This window comes from Rhopilema esculentum, chromosome 20, assembly GCF_057945365.1.
Source record: "Rhopilema esculentum isolate cy_ngs chromosome 20, ASM5794536v1, whole genome shotgun sequence".
NCBI lineage: Eukaryota > Metazoa > Cnidaria > Scyphozoa > Rhizostomeae > Rhizostomatidae > Rhopilema > Rhopilema esculentum.
This window is the reverse complement of record NC_142834.1, coordinates 8,436,257-8,462,111: the sequence shown is the minus strand read 5'-3', so window position 1 is coordinate 8,462,111 and position 25,855 is coordinate 8,436,257. Positions and strand designations below refer to the sequence as shown.

The 25,855-nt window shown below is 35.2% G+C and overlaps 3 protein-coding genes across 4 annotated transcripts in view; 2 read left to right on the top strand and 1 right to left on the bottom strand.

The window, feature by feature from the left end:
- Positions 1 to 270: 270 nt before the first annotated feature.
- On the top strand, positions 271 to 6,751 carry LOC135687155 (haloacid dehalogenase-like hydrolase domain-containing 5). The gene is made up of 8 exons (XM_065203651.2): positions 271 to 874; positions 2,345 to 2,459; positions 2,575 to 2,663; positions 3,164 to 3,200; positions 4,344 to 4,518; positions 4,957 to 5,002; positions 5,535 to 5,680; positions 6,210 to 6,751. Exons 1-8 carry the CDS (start codon positions 413 to 415, stop codon positions 6,520 to 6,522), a joined length of 1,383 nt encoding a protein of 460 aa, XP_065059723.2. The 5' UTR covers positions 271 to 412; the 3' UTR covers positions 6,523 to 6,751.
- A 256-nt stretch (positions 6,752 to 7,007) lies between these two features.
- LOC135687157 (carbohydrate sulfotransferase 5-like) lies at positions 7,008 to 9,398 on the top strand. Its single transcript, XM_065203652.2, has one exon. It carries the CDS (start codon positions 8,039 to 8,041, stop codon positions 9,371 to 9,373), a length of 1,335 nt encoding a protein of 444 aa, XP_065059724.2. The 5' UTR covers positions 7,008 to 8,038; the 3' UTR covers positions 9,374 to 9,398.
- Positions 9,399 to 9,595: 197 nt separating this feature from the next.
- Positions 9,596 to 25,855, bottom strand: part of LOC135687151 (uncharacterized) — a 102,080-nt gene continuing 85,820 nt past the window's right edge. For both annotated transcript variants that reach the window (XM_065203645.2, XM_065203644.2), the window contains exons 26-33: positions 25,695 to 25,810; positions 23,800 to 23,915; positions 22,958 to 23,118; positions 21,295 to 21,423; positions 16,586 to 16,700; positions 11,913 to 11,974; positions 10,836 to 10,916; positions 9,596 to 9,946 (exon numbers count right to left, since the gene is read on the bottom strand). In XM_065203645.2, coding sequence (XP_065059717.2) covers positions 9,791 to 9,946; positions 10,836 to 10,916; positions 11,913 to 11,974; positions 16,586 to 16,700; positions 21,295 to 21,423; positions 22,958 to 23,118; positions 23,800 to 23,915; positions 25,695 to 25,810 — 936 coding nt within the window. In that variant the 3' untranslated portion in view covers positions 9,596 to 9,790. The remainder of the gene's footprint in view (positions 9,947 to 10,835; positions 10,917 to 11,912; positions 11,975 to 16,585; positions 16,701 to 21,294; positions 21,424 to 22,957; positions 23,119 to 23,799; positions 23,916 to 25,694; positions 25,811 to 25,855) is intronic.

Here is a 25,855-nt window from a genome sequence, read left to right as displayed (position 1 = left end):
AGACAATAGTCTGACTTTGGTTGGAACTTGAAGAACAGGCCCTTAGCTTTTTCCGTCATGACGCCCCTGGATTGACTATGCAAGTAGGAAAATGATGTTACCAGCTACTATAAAGGTCAATGCAAAGAGTCCAGTTTTATATCAGTGGCTTAAGGTTCCGTAACTTTTCACGAACTTCAAGAGAAGTCTACCATATTAATTAAAATAGTTATTCCTCCCCCTTCGGGTTATCCTCCAAGAAAACATTCCTTACGTCACATTCTCCTCCAGTGCCGAATGTTGTTGGAATGTTGCTGCTCTGGATAATCAAAATGGCGGATATAATTATACCAGCGTTTGAAAAGACTGATCAATCAAGCCTGTTGCCGGCTAACTGAGATCGTAGGACTGCGGTGCCTGAACAGCCACAAGGATGGATGTTTTTAAATGCAGCAAGTCTTTCTTAATACGATGGATGACAATGTGGAAGCACCAATCATCTAAATCGAGATCTACTCTTGTAATCACATATGGGAACTTTAATGCTTCACGGCTTCTAAATACACAGCAGAAGGCCTCACTTTCCAGCCAAACTTGTTGCTGTCAGCAGGAAAAATGGAGCAAAGATGGGCAAGAGGAAACTCTTATCGATCAGACTGCAAACTTACTCTTCCGAGAGACAGAGAAGTGGGACAAGCGGCGAAAGAAAGGCAGTTTTGGATTAATATTCGATATTGATGGCGTTCTAGTAAGGGGGCGTCACGTAATTCCTTCAGCGATAAATGCTGTAAGAAAAGTAATGGAAGCAGGAATCCCTACAATATTTCTCACAAATGGGAGCTGTGAGACTGAAGAGCATAAAGCGCGAGTGCTTAGCACTCAGCTTCACACGAAGGTGCGGTAATTGTTTTGGTGTTTTGATCTCTACCTGGGTATAAGCAAGGTGTAAGATAGAGCAGCAAGGTTCTACTTAGCTGTAGTCAATCTAAACTACCATATTTGAATTTGCAAATATCTACTCAGTAAATTTAGAAATTGAACACGCTAAGTACAGGCTCACCAGTTGAGAACTGGCACTCTTATAGCCGGCTAGTTTGCAGAGTTGGTCCATTTTCAACAGTTTCTTATGGGTGTACAACAACAAAACTTCAGCTGTGAAAGTAAATAACTGAATGCTCTAAATTTGCAAGAAATTTTGCAACCTTTGAAAATTTTATGTTCTGTGTATTATCCTTCATTTGAAAATATCCAGTAGAAGCAAACATGACCAACCCCTAAAACAATTTTTCTTTATAAAATTTTTTTTCATCTTTGGTAAAAATTCTTGCATAAATATCAGCAAGGGATGCCAAATTTTCAAGCCATACACATAAGAAATGAGATTATCATAATGTCACACTCAATCTAAAGTGTGCAGCCCTATTTTGGGACATAATATCAGCTGTGTGCTAGACAAACTCTGCATAGCCGATGGGCATAATCGATTTAAATAATGAGACAGCCATTGATAAAGTAGCTACAAACCCGATTGTATTAAAAATAGCACTGAATAAGTGGCATCGCCAGCCTAAAAAGACAGGTGTGGGCAAGAAAGTTTCCTTGAACATGCCCTTCAGACTCTCAGAAAACATAGGAAATGCCTTTTTAGTATACTTGATGTACTTGTTGAAGTTTTTGGAAAAGCAACTTCTCAAAAAGCATTTCTTATAATAGGGGCTTTGTTGGAAAAACAAAAATTAGAATTGATATGACTTATATTAAATCACCCTGCTATACTTAAAATACCCCCAGCCTGACCTTGTATTCACAAAATTTAAGCTAAACATAATGACACTTTTAATAGCTCCTCATCTTGCTACTTAGAGATGACAGTAGATTTAACATAAATTTACTTGTGCAACCTTGCACCTGGCTAGTTAAAGCATGCAGAGACATAAACGCAGCACTTAGAAAATTAGCAAAAAAATTTTAATGAAAGCATGAATTTATTATTTTTTCTATCATGTAAGCATGCAACCTTACAGATTTAAGAATTGTCAATGTTTGTTACTGATTGTAACCTCCTGCTCATTGTTTGATCTCTCACAGCTGCAATTGTTAAGGTTTTATTTGCATACACATCACAATGTAAAGGCTCTTTCTACATTATACTTTTCCAAAGAGTTAATTTTTTCAAAACTTAAATGTAAATAGGTCATATCCAAGATATTGAAATATGCAAATCTAAAAGGTTAACTATTAGTGTTAGCTTTCAGCTGAGGGCCTCCCAGAAACAACTATATTGCAGCATCATGAAACCACATATGATAATGATAACCATGCTTTTTCAATGGTTCAATGTCTAGGTCTTGTTTATTGCTCATAGGTAAACAAGGACCAGGTTATATTAGCTCATACTCCATTGAGGTGGATGGAAAAGTTGCATCAAAAGCATGTTGTAGTCTCAGGCCAAGGACCTATATCAGAAATTGCTAAATCATATCCTTTTCAATTTACAATACATAATTTGTTTCTATAGTCTTTTATGATATTGTTGTGATTTACTAAATCAACTTTTCTTCATTTTCATAAAAAATCTTTAACTCCTTAAAAGATGTGGCTTTGAACATGTTTCTACACTAGAACAAATAAGTGAAGCTTGCCCACTTTTAGATGTTAATGACAGAAGGAAAAGGTTTCATGTTGTAAGTAGAAGTTTTTTATACATTTCATTCAATGCACGTATTCAATCTTTGGAACAGATGGCTTCCTGAAATAGCAACATTCTAGTTATATCAAGATTTCTATACTGAAATTTTATGGTTCTTTAAATACATGAAATTTGTTGCCCTGTTTGATTAACTGTACTGTTTATACTGTTCTTTACCATTATTCATCTATTTATCCATAATTGGGTAACACTTTTGCAGAAAACTTAAGATGAAAATTACTTTTGTATGATGTTTCTCCCATGTTCCCACTCTTCTGTGCCATTTTGCAGTTTGTCACATGAGACTTTCATGAATATGCATACCAAAGAACAATTGGAAGATGAATTGACAGGAAAGTTCCTTTGCCAGTTGATAAGAAAACTGTTCATACACAATAGAACTACAATGCTTTTTGAGAACTAGAATTGTTAGTTTTGTGGAAGGTGTCCTAACAGCTAAACATTTAAACAACGATTGAACTTTTTATCTTGCAGCCACCAAACAGGTGTCATGATATGAAGAAAACTGAAGGTAAAACAAAGTTCTTGTAAATTAAATATATTGCACAGTATGAGAAGGTGAATGTTTCAATATAAGATTTTATCAAAGCATCATATCTGTAAGCCAGGATTGAAGGTGAAATATTATATCAGGTAGTATTCTACTTCTTTGAGAACTTAGAGTTGTATTCTAACAGTAATCTATCAGATAATTATATTTTCTAAGAATATAGAATTCTGAAAAGAAGCTGTACTGAAAGAGTAACCAACAAAAACGTGTTAGAAACAATTGGACATCAGAGAGTATTTGTCAACGAAATGATGAAAAGAAAATGAGATTTGCTGGCCACATTATGAGGGAATCATCTGGGTTCTTGGCAAGGCTTGTTTTGGAAGGTATGATTGACAGGAAAAGAGACAGGGGAAGACAAAGAAGAACATGGGAAGACAATGTTAAGGAATAGAGCAGGTGTGAGAGCATTGGGAGAGCTAAACAATGCTCTGAGGATAGGGATAGTTGGAGGGTTATGGTAGCCAACCTTCTGATAGAAGATGGTACCTGATGATGATGAAATACATAAAATATAATTTGTGCATGGGTATAGGAAATATTACAAAAATTGATTGAGGTGAAGTTGGACTTAGCCCAGGGTTTCATGGCTACATGGCTATCAATCAGTATCTTGATTTAAATATTGATTACATCAGAATTGTCATCAACTTGATGATTGATAAATGATTTGAGAAACATGATTACAGAACAGTTTCAGAAAGTACACCAAGAAAAAGTGAGCGAGATAACCAAGACTCTAGTCCAAGACTAGCAGCACTGCAGTGAAGTTTCACAGATGGCAGGTTCAAGCTCTGACCTGCTGTTGTCACTCGTTCATATTTTCTATGATGCTTGAGTATTATGGAAATCAACAACTTCATGGGAGCAATCTTCTTTCAGGAAGGGGCCCAAAAAAGGAAAGTATCTTACTTAAGGGCATAGTTTTTTATTTTTAGAAATATTTGGGTGCATTTACCCCTGCCTCCTTTGGTTGTATATGTTCCTGGTTCTGGTTGGCAGTGTGTGGGTATATTTTGCCTCAATATTAAGTGTGTTGTTGTACATTCTATGATGAACAACTTGTTTATACCAATGAAAGCCATTTCTTTATTTCTTTTAAAGCCATTATTATAATGGGTGAACCAATTCACTGGGAAACACATCTTCAAATTTTAATTGATCTGCTAATAACAAATGGAATGCCCAACAACAATCTGAGAGAGATACCAGCAACTAACATCCCAGTGATAGCAGTCAACCCAGATCTCCTTTGGATGAGTGAAGCATCAAATCCAAGGTAATCAAAGTTGACAAACTGCTTACAGCTTTTAAAATTTGCATGTGTCAAATGTTCATTATTTTCTACTTCATGCAACTTAAAAAATGTTGAAGCACCAAAAGAATGGATTAACAGTAGAATAATCTCTTGATGTCATTTATATTTTCATTTGTAACAGAGGTATTTTACAATTTCTCTATTTGTGAGATTCTTTGTAAGTTTTTAGTACTGTGAGGACAGCTATAGCTGCTTATTTCAATCATTGGATACATTAACAAGAGCTTTAAACCTTGAAAATGTATGATTCCTTTTTCATTATTGTTGTTTTTTACATATGGTTTAAGATTTCAATTAAATTTCATTTTAATGATCCTTAAGAATAACAATTTTGGTTTTTTAGTTTTAATGGAATTTTACAAAGAAATTGCGAGCAAAAATTCTGCTTTTGCATCCTAGGTTTGGCAATGGTGCTTTTCTCTGCTGTCTTGAAGCTTTATATAGAGTAAGTACCTTTCAAATCAACTTTGAGTGTTCTAACATGCATTGTTGGTTGATGAAATTGAAACTTAAAAAGTCGTAGCAATGAAAATTTGATTCCACTCCCTGTAAACTCTCTAAACCATCATGAAACAATGAACTTGGTGCACTGACTTTTCAAGCAAGCTGTGCTACCAAAACAGCTGTTTATAATTGTCTTGCAGAAGGGGTACCCAGAAAACACAAAATACTTCCAAGGAAAATCACAGAGATCAGATTTAGCATGATATTTTAAAAATTTTCCTTAGCATATCACTTTCAAGGAATACTTTATTCATAAAAAAATGATCTATTGAATTTTCTGTTCCAAGGTATGGCATTTTACAATAGTTGTATTTTATTTATTTGATGTCCCAAATACATAATACAGAAGTAAAAAATTGTGTGAAGCTTCTTCGATGGAAGTGGAATCTCATTGATATAGAACTTGGCATGACCCCCCTTTGTTACTAAGTTTCGAATATGCCTTATTTCATGACCTCTACATTATTTTACAGAAACTGACTGGAAGAGAACTAATTTACACAACAATCCTTGGAAAGCCAAACTTATTTACCTACAAGTTTGCTTCAGAAGTATTAGCTACTCAAGCAAAAAATCACCATGGTGACGAGGCAATAGTTGACAGAATATATGTTATTGGGTATGTTTTCATTATGCAAACCTGCAGTTATTTTGATGTATTGAGTGCTTTGTTGTGATTTGCATTGTTTATCATATGAAAGGCTGCCAAATACAACTTAGGTTAGGGGCTCATTTAGATTCAATAATTTTGGTTATCTGCTAAACAAAGAGTAAAACAAAGATATCATTTTAAAATCAGCCAGTGAGCTTGTGAGGTACATAATAGGCTTATCATTTCAACACTTGTTTGGTGGAACTAAAGAATTAGGGAACAGAGGGAGCAACAGAAAATAATATCTTATTTTTGATATTGTACTCTATTCAATATCGTACGGGAAAACTGAATGGGCTTTATTATTTGTTTTAAGAGAAAGATACTTTACTTTTTAAAGACAAAGTCTTATAAAAAACAGTAATTTTTTCTTATTAGTCAAAACATGTTGTAGAACGACGAAGACTACCTTTCCCTTGACACTGAGTCATTTGGTATATTTTTTGAACGGTTTGTTGATATTTCAAAGTCTTAAAAAGAACATTTGTTTTTGTAGTGATAACATCGATACCGATATATATGGTGCAAATATCTACAAAAACTTTTTAGCCAGATCGAAAGGCAATCATATGCAATGCCTTGAAGACGAGTTCTGTAATTCCCTGATTACCAACGGAAAAGTGAGCTGCATTGAATCGATAATGGTGAACACTGGTGTGTCAGCTGTGAAAAGAAGCCTGCCTCAAGTAGGTATAAACCATCTTCACAGGGATACAAAGTATGAGCCAGAAATGGCAATGCCTGACTATATAGTACAGGACGTATTAGAAGCTGTAGATCTAGTATTTCACAAAGAAGAGGCGTATTGATCCGTCTGCAATTGTTTATGTTGTTTTTAGTGTACCTTTTTAGTTTTATTGTGTGTATTTTTAGCTAACATCATAGAAACATTAATTGTATTTGTATCTATACATGTTTGTACTATTCTTCCAAGGCGCAATTGATCTTCTATTATTTAATCAATTTAGTTAGAGAATTATAAAACTATATTCATTTGCTATGTGAATAGTTTGTGATAAAAATTCCGCATGTGAATGAGACTGTTTTTAAAATTTTGACTTAATCTTCACTCAAGGCAATTGGTTCCATCTTTGCAAAATTACGCTCTATTTGAAAGCTTTTATTGGCCATTCCTTAGATTTTTAGAAAGACCAAAAGACAAGAGATTAGCCCACGTAGTAGAAGAAACATAAAGCGATTCTGTATGTCAGACTGTGGATGTTTACAAAGAGTGTATTGCATTCAGGGCCCTCGCGAGGCAAGCCTTGTTGAAGGGGGGGGGGGGGGGGGGGGTTGACTACAAATTTACCTGATTAAAAAATTATTGCCTGAAATTCTTAAGTTGCTGTCACAAACCTCTGCAGTACATTTAGTCAATCTAACTGTATATAATTCGCAAATTATTATTTTTATATGATAATAACGGACTTCCCCAATAGTTTTGTCAATCTCTATATCGGGACGGGAAAGGATATAGTTACTACCCGAGGCGGTACCACGGTTGCCGCTGAAGGACTATAAAATTTTTGAACTTTGATGCTTCCAGTTTCATGGAAAATGCACTCTCTTAGGCAAATTTTACTAAAGCAATGATTCTATTGAAAATTCATTTTTTGCAAAAAAATTGAACAGCAGGTAAAAAACAACTGGTACAATTTCGCCGTGGTCTAATACCATGCCGTCAGTTACCTTCAAAGGTAGGTAACAAGCAGCACTGGTTATCAAGTAAAATCCCTCTTTCCATCTTAGCATGCCTTTTGAATGTTAAAAAATCTGGAGCTCATAGTGAATTGCAGTTGACGCTTCTACTGAGAAACTTTAGGGGAAATGGAAATAAGGCACAATTTTACCTAAAGAGGGCCTGGATTTTTTCGATTTAGTGCCAACAACAAATCTTCCACCGAGCAGATTTTACTTAAAATTTCCCATTTAGTTTCTTTTGGGGGTGTGTGTGACACCCCCCAGTCGTGCCACCCCTGGTTGCAATTGAGTTTTTGGTAGCTGAGTCGAAAGCTGATAGATAGCTGATAGACAGCGTAACGTTCCTTTTGTCGAAATAACAAAAAGAAACATCTTTTTATTCCCGATTGTATCCATAGAAGCCTGATAGCCGTCGTGGAATTTGTTATGATGTTTTGCCGGTGGCAATAGTTTACATCCCTTCAAATTATATATACATTATTTAGAATATCCTTTGGAAATTATATGAAAGCAATTAATCTACGAAAGGTCAGCTTTTCCACTACTGACAAGGTTTACCCTGTATAAAGGTTCCTATTATTCCTGTTGTCGATGTCTAAAGGCGCCGGGCAGTGAATCTGAAAGATGCGTCAGCACTTCTTACAAGTGTTGTTCAGTGTTCTTGGGCTATGCTTGGTATTAGAGATACTTCTTGTCACAAGAAACGCAAGTTTTCATGAATCACGGCGTTGTTTAAACCATCTTTGTGGGGCTTTTGGCAAAGGGAAAGATGTGGAATATAGTTTTTCGTCTGGCATCGTCAGTAAAGGACTTCGTATGGTTACAAAAGATGATCAACAAAGGGAAGACACGCTGGACGGTATTTCCAGAAACATTACAGATAATGGTATTAAGCAGTTATCTGAAAACAGAACGAAGTCAAAAGAGGAAGAACATGCCTCTGGTGCACGCGGTAAACAGAGGCGAAAATTAGTTATAATTCTTGCACAAGGAAGATCTGGGAGCAGTTTTTTTGCCGAGTTATTTAATCGCGACAAAAATTCTTTCTATCTTTTCGAACCCTTATTGGTGGTCGAGAGGTCCAACAAAGTTATACATTTTGAACTAAGAAATCAAAGTTTGCTTAGGAGTTTCAAAAACGAATCGAGAGAACTTTTCAAAGGCTTGATTACTTGCCAAGAAAATACTCAGCTAGCAAAGTACATGGATATTTACGACGAATACGGGTCGCGTTCTCGCACTGCGGCATTCGGAAGACCACCTTTTACTGACGAAAAACGAGCGTATCGAATCGACCACAATAAAATTTTAAAACTCTGCAGTAACTTAACATCATACACAGTGTTTAAAGAGCTCGAATTCAGGCTGCCAGATATGAAGCTTGACATGCTAGTAGAGTTATCAGAAGAACTCGGTGTCGACTTGAGAGTCGTGCAATTGGTACGCGATCCTAGGGCGTACCTTCATTCGCAACTAAAGCTTGGATGGTTTTTTAAGAACACAACTATAAGAACCAGGCGAGCAGACGTTTATATGAAGAGTCGATGCCTTGAAACGTTGAGATATGTTAATGGTATTGAAAAGAACATGAAGAGATATAAGAGTAAAATGCGATATACCCTTCTTCGTTATGAGGATCTTCTAACTAAGTCTGATTCGATGCTTCAAAAGGTGACTGATGTAACGGGCATAAACGTATTCAACAATTCCATTGGTTGGTTTAGACAAATCACAAAAGGTACAGGTGAGGGCGACGGCAACCGATACCAAAATGGACCAAGAAATGCTGCTTTAATTAAAGATTCTTGGAGGCAAAATATTGATGTCAAAATATTTGAGACGATTCAAAGAGTCTGCAACAAAACAATGGAAAGGCTCGGATATGTCCACATTCACAAAAACTTCCTGAAGAAAAAAAGCATTGCCAGCACTGGAGATTTCTTACCTTTAGATCTTTGAGTTAGAAAAAACTTAGTGACGAATAGGAAGGTGCTAGGGGAACTAGAGAAATAATACGGTGAGTGGAAGAATAGCAATAAGCATATAGGCTTCGGGGACAGAATGAGTTGGGTTCTTGCATGCTTCTTTCAGCAAAATGTCGGGTCTTGATCAACCCGAATTTTGCACAAAGTTAGGTTATTATAACGGTTTAGCCAAAAAATTAAAGAAAATATCACTGTATAATATTAAATAGATTGTTGATTATTTTTGAAGCTCAATGAAAGTGTCCTAGTTTTTTTACAATATACATTGTATCAAGATAGACAAGTTTTTTGCTATTTTGCTCATCGACACTGTTGATCAACAAGGAAGCATGGGCAAATAAGCCTCGCCTTTGCAAGAATAAATAAACAGGATCTAATATAAAGATAAACTTTACAATAAAGTCAAAGTGGCAATCGGAGGCAGTTCAGATGTTTTACCTTTGCGATCATTGAATGACTGCTCCAACGCAGCAGCCCTTCTCTCTTCTTGTAGCCAATATAACATTTCAGTCTTATCAGAGCTCATTTTCTCGATATACGGTCGTCCCTGCAAGAAATAAAGTATTTTCACTGAGAGGTTTGGCTGCTCACAGTCTCCTTTTTGCAAAACCTCTTTTTGGACTGTAGAGCTCCGTTTTTCATAACAAAACGATTTGACCTAAATTCAAGTTTTCAAATAGAGATAGATAAATATTTTACATTTTAAAAATGAGCCAATGGCTGTTCAAAGGTCGTCTACAGTCCGCGGAGTTTTTAAATGAAACCGACCTTGCAGAATCAAATGTGACAAAATTTAATAGCTCTTCAAAAATTCAAACCATCAACAAAAATGTATGGGTGAAAATTTGACCTATCAAAGCGAGATATTGTGTACCAAAGTTTTTTAATTTAAAAATTTTACAAACCAAGACCTGTTGGTATAATCTAAATATGATCTAAGATCCAAACGATTTTCTGTATAGTAAGCCAAAACGTTGTTCGTGGCAACAGTAGAGATATGGCAGATAATGTAGTGATAAGAATCTACGGAAAATAATGTGAACCACGACAACGCATCGGTTACACTTGTGAATTTTGCATAGATCATTAGTAAAGTAAAAAGGCTCTCCCCAGAGTCGTATTCTGTAGAGGGGGCAGACGTAAAAACGTCAATTCGGGCGTTGCTTATTTAAGTTATGGAAGAGGCAATGCTTATCTAAGTAAGGCCTAAAAATGTTCATTTATTAGAAAATTTTTGTGAATAAAAACAGAATTAAAATCCGTTGTCCAACAAAAACTAGAAATATGGTTTGTGGCTCATCCGACAAAACGAACAAGATCCAGCATAAAGATAGGGATGGGGGAATCACCACTTGTTCTGCTCCCACGACACCCATGGCTTCACTATGATGGCAATGCTGCTACATGCAAAAATAACATAACTTTCAGATACTTACTTGATACGTCACGACATCTTTAAACATCTTTCGTACTTTGAGAATAGCATGTTTAGTGGTATCATCTAGGCGATGCAATTCCTGTCGAAGAGCCAGACTATTTTCACTTTTATCGGTGACATTATAGTTTATCTTTATAAAAGCTGAGTTGCAATAGATAGTTTAGAGTAATGTGCAATGCCATGGAGTATAACTGTAATCTTGTTTGTGATATTTTTAATCAATAAGCAGTTTTCAGCCAATAGATTTATAATTGCAAAACTCAACCTGACATTAATTTACAAAGTGAAAGGCAAAAATTGCTTCTTCAAAGAAACAAGACATTATATATGTCAAATTTAATTAAAGATGGAAGCATTTTATATTAATAAACTGTTCTGTCCAGCCATAAAAACACAATTAAAAACTTTAGATATTGTTTACACTAAATATCGAGAAATAGTTATATAAAAACAGGCTATTTAAGGTAAAAAATGTGGCAGAAATATAAAAGCGCAGGCGGAAAGCCTCAAGTGTATCTAAACAGCCGTAAAATGATTGTGGAAGTAAATGAAGAAAATTTGCAATTATATTTCGAGAGGAATAAACTGCGGAGAAAGAACGAGCACTAGGTGACAAAACTACCTTTGTAAGAGGTTGGAACACACAAATTCGTACCTGTACCGAATAAAGTCGCACAAATGGAAGACCAAGCAACGGGCACTAAAGCATTTTCAAAAACAGCCTAGTAAAGTGGAACGCAAAGGTGGAGAGTCATCATTTCAAACCTAGTTCGCAGCCATTCATCTCGTAAAGACTGAACAGCACTTTTGTAATAAAGTTTCAACAAGAAAAGTGCGACCCACGCTATGCCGAATCCCTAAATACCTTTAGTTCAAGCAAGGAAATACAAATGCTATGCATTGCACATAAACTTGTAGAATTGATACAAGAAACACGCGAGGAAGCACGTCACAAGAGACCATCACGAATAGCAAAAAAACAGCGAAGGGCGAAACAATTACAAGACAAACGTCCCTGGTGAAATTAACTCGCGTTGAAGTATTCGTTTGTTTACGCTTAATTGAAATTGCTTACCCTGTGTAACGCACTTCTTGTTTTTGATTCTTCTAGGCGAGCAAGCGAAGAGCGCTTTGAACCTGCAAAGAAATAAATCTAAGTTGAGCATGACAACAGCACAAAGCATTCCCGACATTTTCTGCCCAACTAGTGTCAAAGAAAAGGCATTTGATACACATTAGCAACGAGCATTTTAAAAATTTGTAAAACACGTCATTCTTTTAGGTACAAAAACTCTGGTTGCTTCTTCTTAACACAAACTTGACTACGGAGTGACGATGTTATAAAATTCGATAGGTGACTGCAATATTACAATATAATATACCATTCCATACACTAAACAATACCTATTCATATAGCATGTGTCGTGTTATGCCGTGTCATGTCGTGTTATGTCGTGTCATGTCGTGTCGTGTCATGTCATGTCGTGTCGTGTCGTGTCGTGTCGTGTCGTGTCGTGTCGTGTCGTGTCGTGTCGTGTCGTATCATATCAATCATAGCATCTCTAGTGTTTATTCAACCTATATTTTCTTGGATTTAGCTTGATATTTCAAAGTTTGTTGTCAAGGGTACAGGGGTGTTAGCAAATTCTGCCTGTCAAAAAACATTCAAAAATTCCAAGATTTAGCTGCTCTTCTAAGAATCTTCAGGGGCATGTCCTCGTAACCATTTTGTTGTGTGTCTTCTTGCACACAGAAGCTAAAATTTATAGAGTCATTACCATTGTTATTATAAGGGCTTTCATGGAGCATTAATGCTGATTTTCCTCTTTTTGCTGGGGCAAAATATGTCATTGCCTCTCTTATGTTTTGAAGAAAGCAATGCTCATGCAAAGGCAATTTATTCACCAAGTGTTGCGAAATAACACTCCCAGTTCCCTGCGCACATTGCTTTGCATGGTCGGCATCATTCCTGGCGTGACTTCTTTTCACTTTACCCTCTGGCTCTCTAGGCTACCCTCAAGCATTTATGCTTCAAGTTACAATCAGATTCAATTAGGGTTACCCGAGTCATCAGGTCCAAAACCCCTAACATTTTCTTTTCTCTGATGTTTGCTTTAGCTGAAGAGCCGCTTCATCCAAACCTCAGTTCTTGGTTAAACGGTAATAGATAGCCAATTCAATGCACGTCTAGAAATAACTAGCTGGAATTTAAATCCTGATGTAAAGCCAACGAAAAGAAGATGGTACATCGCGTGGGTGTTAAGTCTTTTGATGGAAAGACTTAACCAATCCATCTTAAATACAACTTAATGCTGAGGAACTAGGAAACAAATCTTCGAATTAGGAAAGGAAAGTTGAGCAAACAAAGTTAGTTCCACCTCCAATGCTATTATATTTTCAAGATCTAAGAGAAAAAAGATGAAAGGATAGCGACTTATTTGCAACAGCTTTGGCACAGAATTTCTTTGGCTAGTCATGGGGTCTGGTGAAACAGTTTGGATTTAAGGTAATCCGACCCAGCAATAGAAGAACATCTTGGCGATTTGGTTGTGATAATAATGGCTCAATGGATTATCCTTAGGCAAGAATCAAGGAACAATTTTATTTGCAACAGAATATGGCTGTATTTTGAGCAGGGATTATCACACTGTCTAGTTAGCGCATGATCGTTACAGTAAATCAGGGACAGGGAGTCTGAATTTAAATCAAGAGCGCAGTGGTTCATGGGAATGCTGATCTGTCAAAATGAATTAGATCGCGCCTGTTTTACGACTAATAATGCCGGTGGGATTTCAAAGTGCGGGATTAAGATTACTTTCTAAATAAGAATAAGCTACTGTCAACAGATTAAGTAGTGCAGCAAACGACAAATGCTTATTTCATCAAATATTTACCAGTGTTTCTGCAAAAGTTGCCGTTTTTAGGTAGATACGAAACATATAACTCATGTAACCCTTTATACGTTAGTCTCAAAGGGCCTCAAAGCTGTCTACCTTCTGACTGGTAACACAAATACCTCCAGTTTGGTTCATTTTCATTAGAGATGGCAAATCACAATGAAAAGTTCCAAGCTTATATTACAGCAGTACCATCGCTGCTCGCCCATTAACTTTCCCCTTTTCCAAGGCCAACAATCTTAATGCTCACTCTGCTTTGCTGAAGTTTCTCCGATGTTGTCGATCCTTCTTCCTGCATGTTTCATACGTTGAAATGAATTATCAAACAAGCAATGGGTTGAATATCACAGGGCCCTAAGGGTATTTGGATTGAAGCTATATGATATACTGGTATCACAGAAGTTATATGATATACTTATGATACAAACGTGGGCTTTATACAATTTACAGCTTTCCTTTAATTTATCATTGCCACATAACAAGACTAACCTATCAAGGAAGTATTTTTGACATAGATCAATTGCTGTTCAAGCTATCTTTTTCTCTAATTTAGGAAACGTTGCAATAATCAAAGCCACCCAAGATGCAAAATTGCATAATGTTTGCTAGAGTCGCATCAATGTTTCCAATTCGCCATATCGTCCTTATCTGACACTGCAGTTTGTGTTCTCAGCCAATCAAGGGGATTCTTCTTTACTAAAAATGACGCAGGCATATCAAAGTCAGAGCCGTGGGGTAGAGAGAGGGGGCTAGGGGTGCATATCTTTCAAAGTTCTTGGCAGGACGGAAACCTCAAAGGTAATATTGTTTGTGACATGGTTCTAGTTCTTTGATTTTAAAATTGACATCACTCAAACAAATGTAAGTCATGAACATTTACTATTGATAGCGCAGGCGTTGCTTGTTGGCAAAAGGCCTTTTGAACAGTAAAAAGGGCATGGCCTAACAATTTTCGTTTTGCACTCTTGATGTAAATAGTTCCATTTGTAGGTACCTCATTTCTGACGTATTAAAATCGTTGTTCTCCAATAAGATCTCTATTTTTCGTACGAAATCAGATGAATAAAAGTCTCTTGCATGTCTCCAAACTCGTGGAGAATCAACCCCCAACTCTGTTCAGCTGATCAACAGCCAGTCACGTTGACATTTTGAAATTAAACAGGACCACAGTAACAAGAAAACATTCATGTTTGCTGGAGTACATTCAAGAGAAGCATATTTGTCTGCGACAAAGAGTATCGCAGATGTAATTGGATTCTTCCAAAAGCACCCTTTTTAACATCTAAAATCCTCTACTTATTTGGACGCCAATTTTGCATCAACTTTGGCATTTTCTATAGTATTACGGGTGGCGAAAACAAAGATGGAACAGAAGAAAGGACAGGGGTTGATCTCCAGTACGTTGCATTGTCTTGGCAACAGCAAGGAACACTTGAAGAAGAATTAATTTGTCCTAGACTGTTTCTAAGCCATGTAAGCGCTAACTGAATCCAAACAGGTAGCTTATCAATGGTCGTGGCACGTAAAGCAAGGACAGGTGTCAGTTTTGTTTGGAAAGATACAAAATGTTCTCACAGCTCTTTCTGTTTTAATGATCCTAAAACTAATATATGATGAAATAATTCAATCCTTTAAAAATATCGGATCCAAAGATTTGCTTTTCTTTTTTTTGGAATTTAATAACACACTGGCTCGAATTTATAATCATATCATACAAAGCTCTTCTTTTGATTCCATTCATTAGAACTGAGGAGGATAGTGTTTCCAACGAAGTTGAGACACATTGTGCGTATTTTACTTTGTGATGCAAGTTTAACATTAAAAGATTGACTAGCAAAGGGCACCTTTGAAGAGATTCATTCTTCAGATCATAAGTCATCAAGCCCCATGAAACTACACTGCTACACTGATTTGGATAAGATAAAAATTCGATGCAAGCTAGTACAATGCTGTGAACTATTAACACCTTACGGCAAAGTAAAGAAGCCAACTTTTAACAATGAAACATTTTCAGTCCGGAGCAATGCCAAAAGACACAAAGGCACAACCTTTGGTTCAAACAACGTTCCACACACAAAATTATAAGGCTAAAACATGTCGATTCACACCAGCCGACGTTCAGAAATATGAAGCTGAGGCACAAAATACCCGAAATATTGGAGCATAGAGCAATGTGACCAGTTCATATTGCAATGCCATTCTAATAATCTACAAAAAATGGTCTCCTAAATGCCTTACAAGCAATTTTGCTCAAATTCTATTTGTCATGCCTTCCCTATGTCAAGCATTCTTTTTATAATCTGTTTAATGGTAAAATACTAAATTTTTAAGACGGCCAATGAAAATCTTCTAAAAACCTATACCCTATCGAATCATCTTAGAGATTTCTTTGAGTAATTTCTGCATCATTCTCTCTTTATTCTCCGCCTTTGTGACACATGATTATTTAGCAAATTCTGGCTTGTAATTTTTGTTATTTTTAAATAGAATGATTTAATGTAAATGGTTTGTCAGATCTAAAGGTTTAAAGGCCACTGCGTATTCTCATGTTCCTTGTGGTATTGTATATGATTTATAATTATTTGGGTGAATGTTTAGATAAGTAACAACAGCAAGAAAGCAATGAACCACCAATTTTCTAAACATTGTTTACTTAGACGATTGAATTTAAAATTAATTGTAATTCCATCCAATTTTAAAAATGGAAAGCTACATGATATGCAATCATATTCCACTTGTTGAAATGAAAACAAGCAAAGAAATAAAAAAATATGGAAAGATGCTACTCGGACTGCTAATGCCAAAAAACTGATGGCAAAAAAATTCATCTTGTAATATCAAAAAAACAAACCTTTTCCGAAAAAGCGATTTGGGTCGGAAGCATTTCGCTCAAATTTTTCGAGAGCTGAAATAAGCTCTTCTCTTTTAACCACACAAGAGGCAGCTATTTCCCAGCACTGGACCATCTAGGGGAAGAAGCCAAGATTTAGTTATGTTAATTGTTCACTGTTCGAAATTATGCTATAAATATTGATACAATTACACTGTACAGATCAGATTTGCTTTGGTTAAAATTAAATTTGCAGGCTCGTTATGATTAATGTCTCCCTATATGATAAATTTAGTTTCCCCTTTAACGCGTTACATCTCAGCACATTATCACAAACAAATGTTAGCATGGCTAAGAAACCGACCAAGCAAGCAATGTACTTAAGATAAGACCAATTTTACTAGTGACTAAAATTGCGCGTTTACTTTAACAGGAAACAAAAGGAAACAACAAGAAACGAATAAAAATGAGAAGAAACGATAAGGAAACAATATGAAACGATAGCAGAAACGATTAGATCTCCAAAACGAGGCAAGCTTATCAATCCACGTGGGCATTGTCAGGCATTGTCATCTTCGTTGCAGTGGCCTAAGTGTGTGTTCGGTCATGTCGTTTTCCACGGCAATCGCTGTTGTCTTAGATGTCTTAGGTTACGAAAAAACTCTAATTTACGAGAGGAACAAGCTGTATAGGTTGACAATCTACTTCTTGGACAAATTTTGGGGTGGGGGCGAGCCCCAAATCCTCCATATTTTTTCTGTAAGTTCCTAAACAGTTCAGGGAAAAAACAAAATATTGCTTGATTATTAGCTGAGATTTCAAATTGCCTTTTTTCCACCGATGTGAATCACAATATTCCAGTGATATTTGCTCTTACAATGCTGGCATTTCATACCAGGCTTTCAGAGTTTAATTCCTCTTACAAAAATACCATATAAACATCTACTATCATAGCTATTAAGGCAGGATTTTCAATAAATAAATAAAATTGTGCCACATTTAGATTTTTTCCAAATCGTTTCTACTTGTTTCCACTTGTCTCCTAGTTGTTTCTTCTTGTTTCCTAGTCGTTTCGTTTCGCTTCCTGTGATAGTAAGCACGCTAAAATTGTGCAAAAATGGCACAGGATACTTATGCAAGAAGCTGGAGACGACCCTCAGAAGAGAGTTGTCATTTGACATAACAGTATCGACATAAAATGCGACAAAAAATACCAGTATCGACATAAAATGCGACAAAAAATACCAGTATCGACATAAAATGCGACAAAAAATACCAGTATCGACATAAAATGCGACAAAAAATACCAGTGTCGACATAAAATGCGACAAAAAATACCAGTATCGACATAAAATGCGACAAAACATTGTATCAAACATAAAGAAAATTTATATGGGAAAAAAGATGCTACACTTCAGGTCACTTGTTGCAACCTATACTCACAAAAAATAAAAACACCATAATTTCTGAACGAATTAATTATTTGGTTGAATATTTATTTTGAAGTATTTGATAAAACTTTAATTGTTCGCTGTAAAAGTAAAATGATAAAGAATTTTTGTTCTAGGTATTTCCATATCTGAATAATAGTCCAATTTGCCAAATACTGCGCGGCGGATTCTTAAATAATCTATTTCAATTTGAATGGTGCCTTAATTGTTGTAGTATCAAAGATTCTAAACTGACAATTTCTTGAAAAAAAAACATAGAAAATGTTAAGTCAGTGCTGAAGTGAAGAAACTTTTGAACACAGCCTGTTAAGGTTGTAAAATCTTGAAACCAGTTCTAAAGCAATAGCTAGAGATTTGGTTCTGAATAATGACAAAAATATTATTAACAACAAATGCTTTGACTTTACCAACTTCAATATTTGGAGTTGTGATTTCCTATCTCCTGGCTCAAACACAGCCACCATATAGCAATTTCCTATATGGTTTCCTAAATAGCCCCTCCTGCTAAAATGTTCTTAAAAAGAGATCCCTCCACTGGAAATCCTCTGTACTTCACCCACTCCCTTGATCACCAGTGCTGAGGAGAGGGGGGTCAGGGGGGTCACTGACCCGGGGGCTCTTGGCTTTAGGGGCCTATAAATAATAACTCAATTGAAAAAAATTCTAAGTAATAATCCAGCCTCCCAATCAACATTAAGCTAATATTAGAGACAATAATGACAAAGATCCATGAAGTCGTTGCCTGCCTCAGTGTTAAATATAATTTTGTTGAGAATTTCTCATCTTTGCTGGCTTGGGCTAAAAAAGTTCAAAAGCTTCTGAATGTTACCAAAAAGGGTTGCAGGGCAACATACAGGGAAATATGTATGTCATAAAGATTTACACTATGGCATTCGCATCTATTTGCAACAGTGTGTCAGTTGTGGTCCCATTTAGTTAACGAATTGAACGTTTTCATTTTCTAAACTTTGAGAATTTCTAAGAAAATTTCATTTTCATGCATTATGGTGCTAAGATATCAATTATGCTCAAATTATATCAAACAGCGGATCAGGTATGGTAAATATGATATTTGATGCGTACATTGTATATCGATTGTATTTAAGAAGAGCGAGGTTGAATGAAGCAGTGCGATAGGGAAGGAAACAGAATAAAAAGTTGCCTAAAGCATTAAATGTACTTGTGATAAATTATATCTCTTCCATTAAATATCCCTAAATCTTGTGCCTATCCCACTTGTTTATTATTCTCAGTTATTTAAACGTATCATTTTGTACCTGTAATTCTCTATTTCTTTTTAATTCACAGGAGGGGTGAGAAACATGGGTTTTCCGACAAAAATCTAACAAGCTTATATTATATTTTTCTCATAAATTTCAACATAACATAACGACATCAGAACTAAAAAAAGATCTTTTGATATATTGAATATTCTTATGTTTATTTAGATACAAATTTTTTCCCATCAAAACATAGCATTTAGATAAACAAAGACAACCATGTTAATTTTTTTAAAAGAGCAGAGGTTTTCCGAAAAAATAGCAGTTTAGCTCTACAGTGGTGTTTTTGCTCCATCTGACCCCTCTATCTACACCATTGAAACCGGCGCAGTTTAGCCACCATGGCAATTGTAGTAACCAAAATAGCCACCCTAGCAGTTTAAGCAACCATAATTTCAAAAATTTCTGGGGAGCATTCCCCATACCTGCTAGAAGCGTCTGCCTTAGGCATGCCTTATGATTTAATTTTTGTCCTGACCCGGGGCCCATAAATTCTCTCCGCGGCCCTGTTGATCACCAACCTACCGTAGATCTAACAGGTTTAGTGACAAGGTGGTCGCATTTACTTTCCAAGGAATGCCCAAAACTTTTAATCAAAACCCCTGTTAGAATATCTGGTTGAAGTAGTTTCTTATTCATTTTGAACAAAGGATATAATTTCACGCTTTGGCACCTAATAATGCAGGTTTGGATTGATTTCTGCTATTTGTCAGTAAGCCACCCAGCTATATATTTTACTGCTAATGAATAAGACTACGGTTCACGCTAGTTCTAATGTCTGTTAACCTCACCAGGTTTAAAATGGCAGCATGAAGCAACACCCCAGAGACATTAAACATTCGGAGATTTTTCAATCAATTACCACCATTAAACGCTGAACCAGTTAATCATCAAAGTAATCTAGGGCTCGTTAAGTTAAACAAAATGGCTTAATTGGTTTGACACACCACATACCAAAGGAATTACTTCAATAAGGAAAATTTAATATCAACATCGTGAGGTCCTCTCGACTGCCTTATTAGTCTAGACAACCTCAAGCCATATGTGCACAAAATATAGACATTGCTACTCAGTAACATATTTATTACATATAGACTTTTTATGTTATGGGACTACACCTGTAAACTACGCTAAAAAGGGAAAAAGATTGGCCTAGAACGAAGCTATTCTTGGTAAAGGCAGCAGCATTGATTAATAGTTTTTCATACAGTCATATATTATAGTATATTGGAAAATGAAACTTTTGGATACATCAATGTTGTTGGCATACAAGCTTCCTGGCTTTTACGAAGAACTATGGTATAAGGTTACTAATCATCGAGATTCTACGCAAATAACTAGAAAATTCTTGAGCTTGACACCAGGAAACAAAGTCGTGGGAAATATTTCCTGCTTATACATTGACAAATATTTCACTTCATCAAGAATTTGATCCATACAGACTTTTGTTGAAAGAAGTGTAGAAGATAGTGTGTTGGTATATTGCATGTTATCAAAGTTGACATTGAAATTCCAAAAAACAGTGGATAATTAAAATATATTGTTTAATTGTTATCTATCTAGTCGAATACCAAAAACGTAAGAAAAAAAACAATTAAAGTACAATGTCTTTTTAGCAAATAGAGATGAAATTTACAGAATTTCCTAATAGCGTAGTTTGATTTCATATGAATGGGTTCTGAAACAAACCTAAGTGCATAGGTAATTACTGCCAGCACAGATCGTAATTATGCAAAATAATGCAATTACTCAGATGGCCTATCCCAAGGCGTTTCCACGTCATCAATATACACTTTTCGATTGCTGTAGTATGAAGATATCTTCCTACATTCTTTGTTACCAAACAACACAGACAAATGGGTTGCTCATTTGGTCAATGAACCAAATGAAGACTGTTTACATTGATTAAATACAATGATAGAATTCTTATTATTTTCATTTACGGAATCCCATTGAATAAGTAAACATAGAATAGAGACAATATAAAGATACTACTTACCTCAGAAAACTTTCTCGCATTCTCGTCCATGCTATATTTAATCGCCATATCAACTCTGAGGTTGTCAGGCATCTTAAGCATCGTCCATACTCTTTCTAGTCGATCTTGCAACGTGAGTTCTGGCGAAGGCTAAAGAAGAATAACAGTTAAATTGTTTATAGTATCAGATGAAAATGATCAACAATTTTTTCTTGGTAAATGAATACTGCAGCTTCATAAACCTCACTTTCCATATTATGCAGTATAAGTAATTGAATGCCAAGAACGCGGCAATTCTAGTGAGGTTACCGACTGGATTATTCCATTGGATTGAAATTCATGTATCTGTGAAATGTTTTACGAACAAAATAACTTTATAATGTAATACCCATCAAATATCTCTACAATGCAATACCTAAAAACAACTCCATTATGTAATAACTACAAAAAAAACATTAATACATTACCCATAGAATAACAAAATTATGTTATATCTAAAAACAACACAACCATATAGTACCTATATAATAATATAGTACTGTAATACTAATAAAATGACTCAATTATGTTTACCTATGAATAACCAAAACATTTGGTGCTTACAAAATATCTTAATAATAAAATGCTAAAACAGCTATATACAGTAATATAAAACAATAAATTAACTCAATAATGTAATACTAATAAAACCCCTACTTATGTAGAATCTAGAACAAAATATTTTAATTCAATACCTATAAAGTAAATTTAGTATTTGATGCCTATAATTAAACTTACAAATTTATACCTGAATTATTTCACGCTTACGAAATAGCTTAAAAAATAATGCCTATTAAATTTTTAGATAATCAAATACCAATATAATAACTTAACTATGTTATGCACACAGAATAAAACAATATTGTGATACCTACAAGCCAATATAAAAACTTAATGTATAACAGGTAGATAATTCAATATCAAGAAAAAAAGTTATGATGTAATAACAACCATATAAAACCAATTGAATCATGTAATTTTAGAATGTAAAACAGATAATATGATTTTTTACTGTAATAAATTTAGATAATTTTACTATGTAAAACCAATGTCGTAAATCCTCGAATTGGCCCTCTCCTTCGAAAAAGCACCCCCCTCGAATAAGCCCCCACCCTAGAACTACAAATTGTTAACAAGCCCCCCCCCCTTGAATAAGCCCCTACTGCTACCGTAAATTCTCAAATTGAACCTCTCAATTTGATGATTTTGCCAGCTGAGGTTGCCTATGGCGTTTTTTTTAATTACCACAACAAATTCATACATTTGGTAGTAATTAATTGAATGCTCATAAAGAAATTTCTACTAAAATAAACGAGGTCTTTTAATGATGTCTTCTAAATGTCTACAATAATTTTATAAGCCCCCCCTCTCGTATAAGCCCCCCTCGAATAAGCCCCCAACCAAGAATATCAAAATTAAATAAGCCCCCAGGGGGGTTTATTCGAGGATTTACGGTATATAACTTAAATAACAAGCTAACATAATACTTACAAAATAGCTTTAATTCTTTATACCATTATGTAATTCAATTTTCGAATGACTATAGAATTACTCAAAATGTAGTCAAATTATCAGTCAATATCGTTTTTGCTTTGAGGGACAGTTAACAAAAAGAAAATTTGTTACTCATCAGCCCATTACCTACCAAATAATCAGATGCCACGCTGTTGGCCAGCCTAATTAACTTTGAACCCAATAACTCTGATGATATTTGTGACATTCTCGTTGATTTTCCGGACGCACTAGTTTTTCCATCCTTTGTTGCAATGCCCTCTCCGATGGCAGACAGTGAGCAGACAGAATCATCTTAAAGTTAGATTAATAAAATCAGTATTATCTTAAAATTTCTTTAATGAAAAAATAGACTGATTCATAGATGACCAATAAAGAAAGCAGCAGAACTTATACACGAAAAAAGCTAAGATTAACCATACCGATATTCATCATTATACTTATTGTGTATTAAAACATTGAACGACATTGCATACAGAACTTTTTCTCTAAATACAGAGCTATACATGCTTTCTTCTGTAGAATAGGGCGGTTCTAAGTTTCAACTCCAGTATTCACGCTTTACTTTATAACCGCATAAGAAAAATTTATTTAAGTACAATAAAATAAAAACAAGCGATAACTTGTTATTTAGACTGTCGATTGGCAGCATTTTTATTGTTACATATGGTGAAAATTGAGCTTTATGAGTGATCAAGCAGGGACAATTAATTCCCGAATTTCTTGCTTTCCGAGCTGCCACCTCCATTTTTTCTATACAATAGATATCCGATTATCGCAGAAATTTTAATCCCATTCAAAACCTCCATCCTTGATTCATATGTTTCTAACACGTTTTAATAAACATGTTTTCAGGAATTAAAAAGTAACAGCTAAGCATTTACTTTAAAGTGCAATTACTTGGATGTTGTATCAAAGTTGCACGTTCTATGTTGTACACATTAAACTTTCTTTATAAAAATTTCAAATATTTACCATCCAAATCAGGCTCTTTTCCAAGTCCTCCAAGCAGAATTGTATTGACATTCCAGAAGCCTTCATTGTACTTACTCTTGTCCGCTTGCAGTTTTGCTTGTCGCTCTTCATAGCGTCTGGGATGATACAAGAAGAAGCATGACCAATAAACATGGGAAAATGTCCAATGGGCTAACAAAAACATGCATGCTTACCGTTTTTTCATACATGATAGAAACTACTACAACAAGCTTTCAATGTAGAAATCTGCCAGTAGATTGTTTACTGTCATATAATTTTGGAAAAATGCCCATTAAACTTCCCTGAGTTTTTCATTAAAGAAAAAATAAAATGCTATGCACGGCAAGCTATTACGATATCCCAACCAGCGTTTCATTTTCTGAAATACGTTTCACGCAAGAGTTTAATGTTTCGCTTATAAAAATTACTGTTTTACAGGTCTGCCAAATGGTCGTGTATTCGCTTTCGTTTCTAAGCAGGACGGTTCTAAGTTGCAACTCTGAGTGTCATCTTTAGCTGACATGTTTTCTTGTTTATAAAGCTATTGTTAGCCATCTTAGCCGCCAAAAATAGTTCATTATGCTGCAAGATATCTCCACATTCTAAGCTTAAAAGAGGTTTCTGCTTTCGCAAGAAAAAGAAAAGTTCGCGTGAGAATAATATCAAGAAGATAACACCAAGTCTGCTCTGAAGCGACACACCCTCTTGCAAAAAACCCCTAAATTATTTGATTATCACAATTTTTGAATAAACAGGAAGCACTCTCTTATTTCTATGATACGTATTTCTAAAATCACTCCTGGACAAGACATGCTTGCCCTTTCTAGTCCTTGACAGTAGACTTCAAAAAACACTCTCTTATTTCTAAGATACATGGTTGACAAAGCTAGAGAAGAAATTCCATCAAAAATTAATTTTAATTTTGATTGATTCCGCTTTTAAATCCAACCGGAACTTTGTGAAAGGACGTTCCCAGGCAAAGTAGTCCAGTAAATCTTCTTAAGTCACCTACAATGCACTCATGTTGGAGACACTCGTGTTCACGTCATCAGGTAATGTTATCGAACACAAAAAGATCCGTAAGTTCGTATAACATTTGTTTTGCGATATCCTCTACAATAACGCATATATGCCTCAATAATTGATTGATTGGAGCAATCTTTGTCAATATACGAAATGTCAAAGATTTCCCTTGTAAAGAATATCAAGAATCGCCCATGGGGTTGATTAATGATAAAATGTAATCCAAGAATGTTAATACAATGATCCTTGTAATTAATCTCTTAAATTAAATATACTAAGGCCGTGCAAGATTCTTTTCATTAAAAGAACAAAGCTTTTAAATTCCATACCGAATATGTAATAATGTTCTCATGAATCCAAAATTAATATACAATGCTGAATACTCCCATCATGAGGTGTTTTTGAGTTCTCAAATTAATGATATCAACAAAAAAATCAAGATTTGAAATATTTACAAAACCTAAAAACAAATAAGAAATCCAAAATAAATGAGTTTGAGATTCCTAAGCCCTTTTCATGTAAAGCCCAGGAAAGAAAGATTTCACAATAATGAATAGTCCTAATTGATAAAAAAACAAAAGTTCATAAAACCATGGAAAACTTTGAGAGTAGCCTCAATGACTTTATAAACGAAGGAAGAAAGATAGGTGTAATATACATTTACCAGCATTGCTTGGAAAGTATTTTTTGGGTAATGACCAGTCGAAAAAAACAGATTTTGTTTGTGTAAAATTTCTTTCTGGCTCTGAATTGTGATAAATCAGACCATAGCTTTGTTTACTTGACTAAAGCTTTTTTAATGCAACAAAACAAAAACTGAAATAAGTATCTAAATGATTCATATTCTAGTGAGTAAATAAGCATCACGATACCTTCTTCGTGCCAAAGTTTCAGGGTCTTCTTGAATTGTATTTGAGGAGCCATCTGCATTCTCATCTTCATCTTCAGAATCGTAAAGGTGAAATATTTTGGTCAAAAAGTCATTTTCCTTAAAAAAAGGAGAAAAATATAGTCTGATACTTCTCGTCTTCGT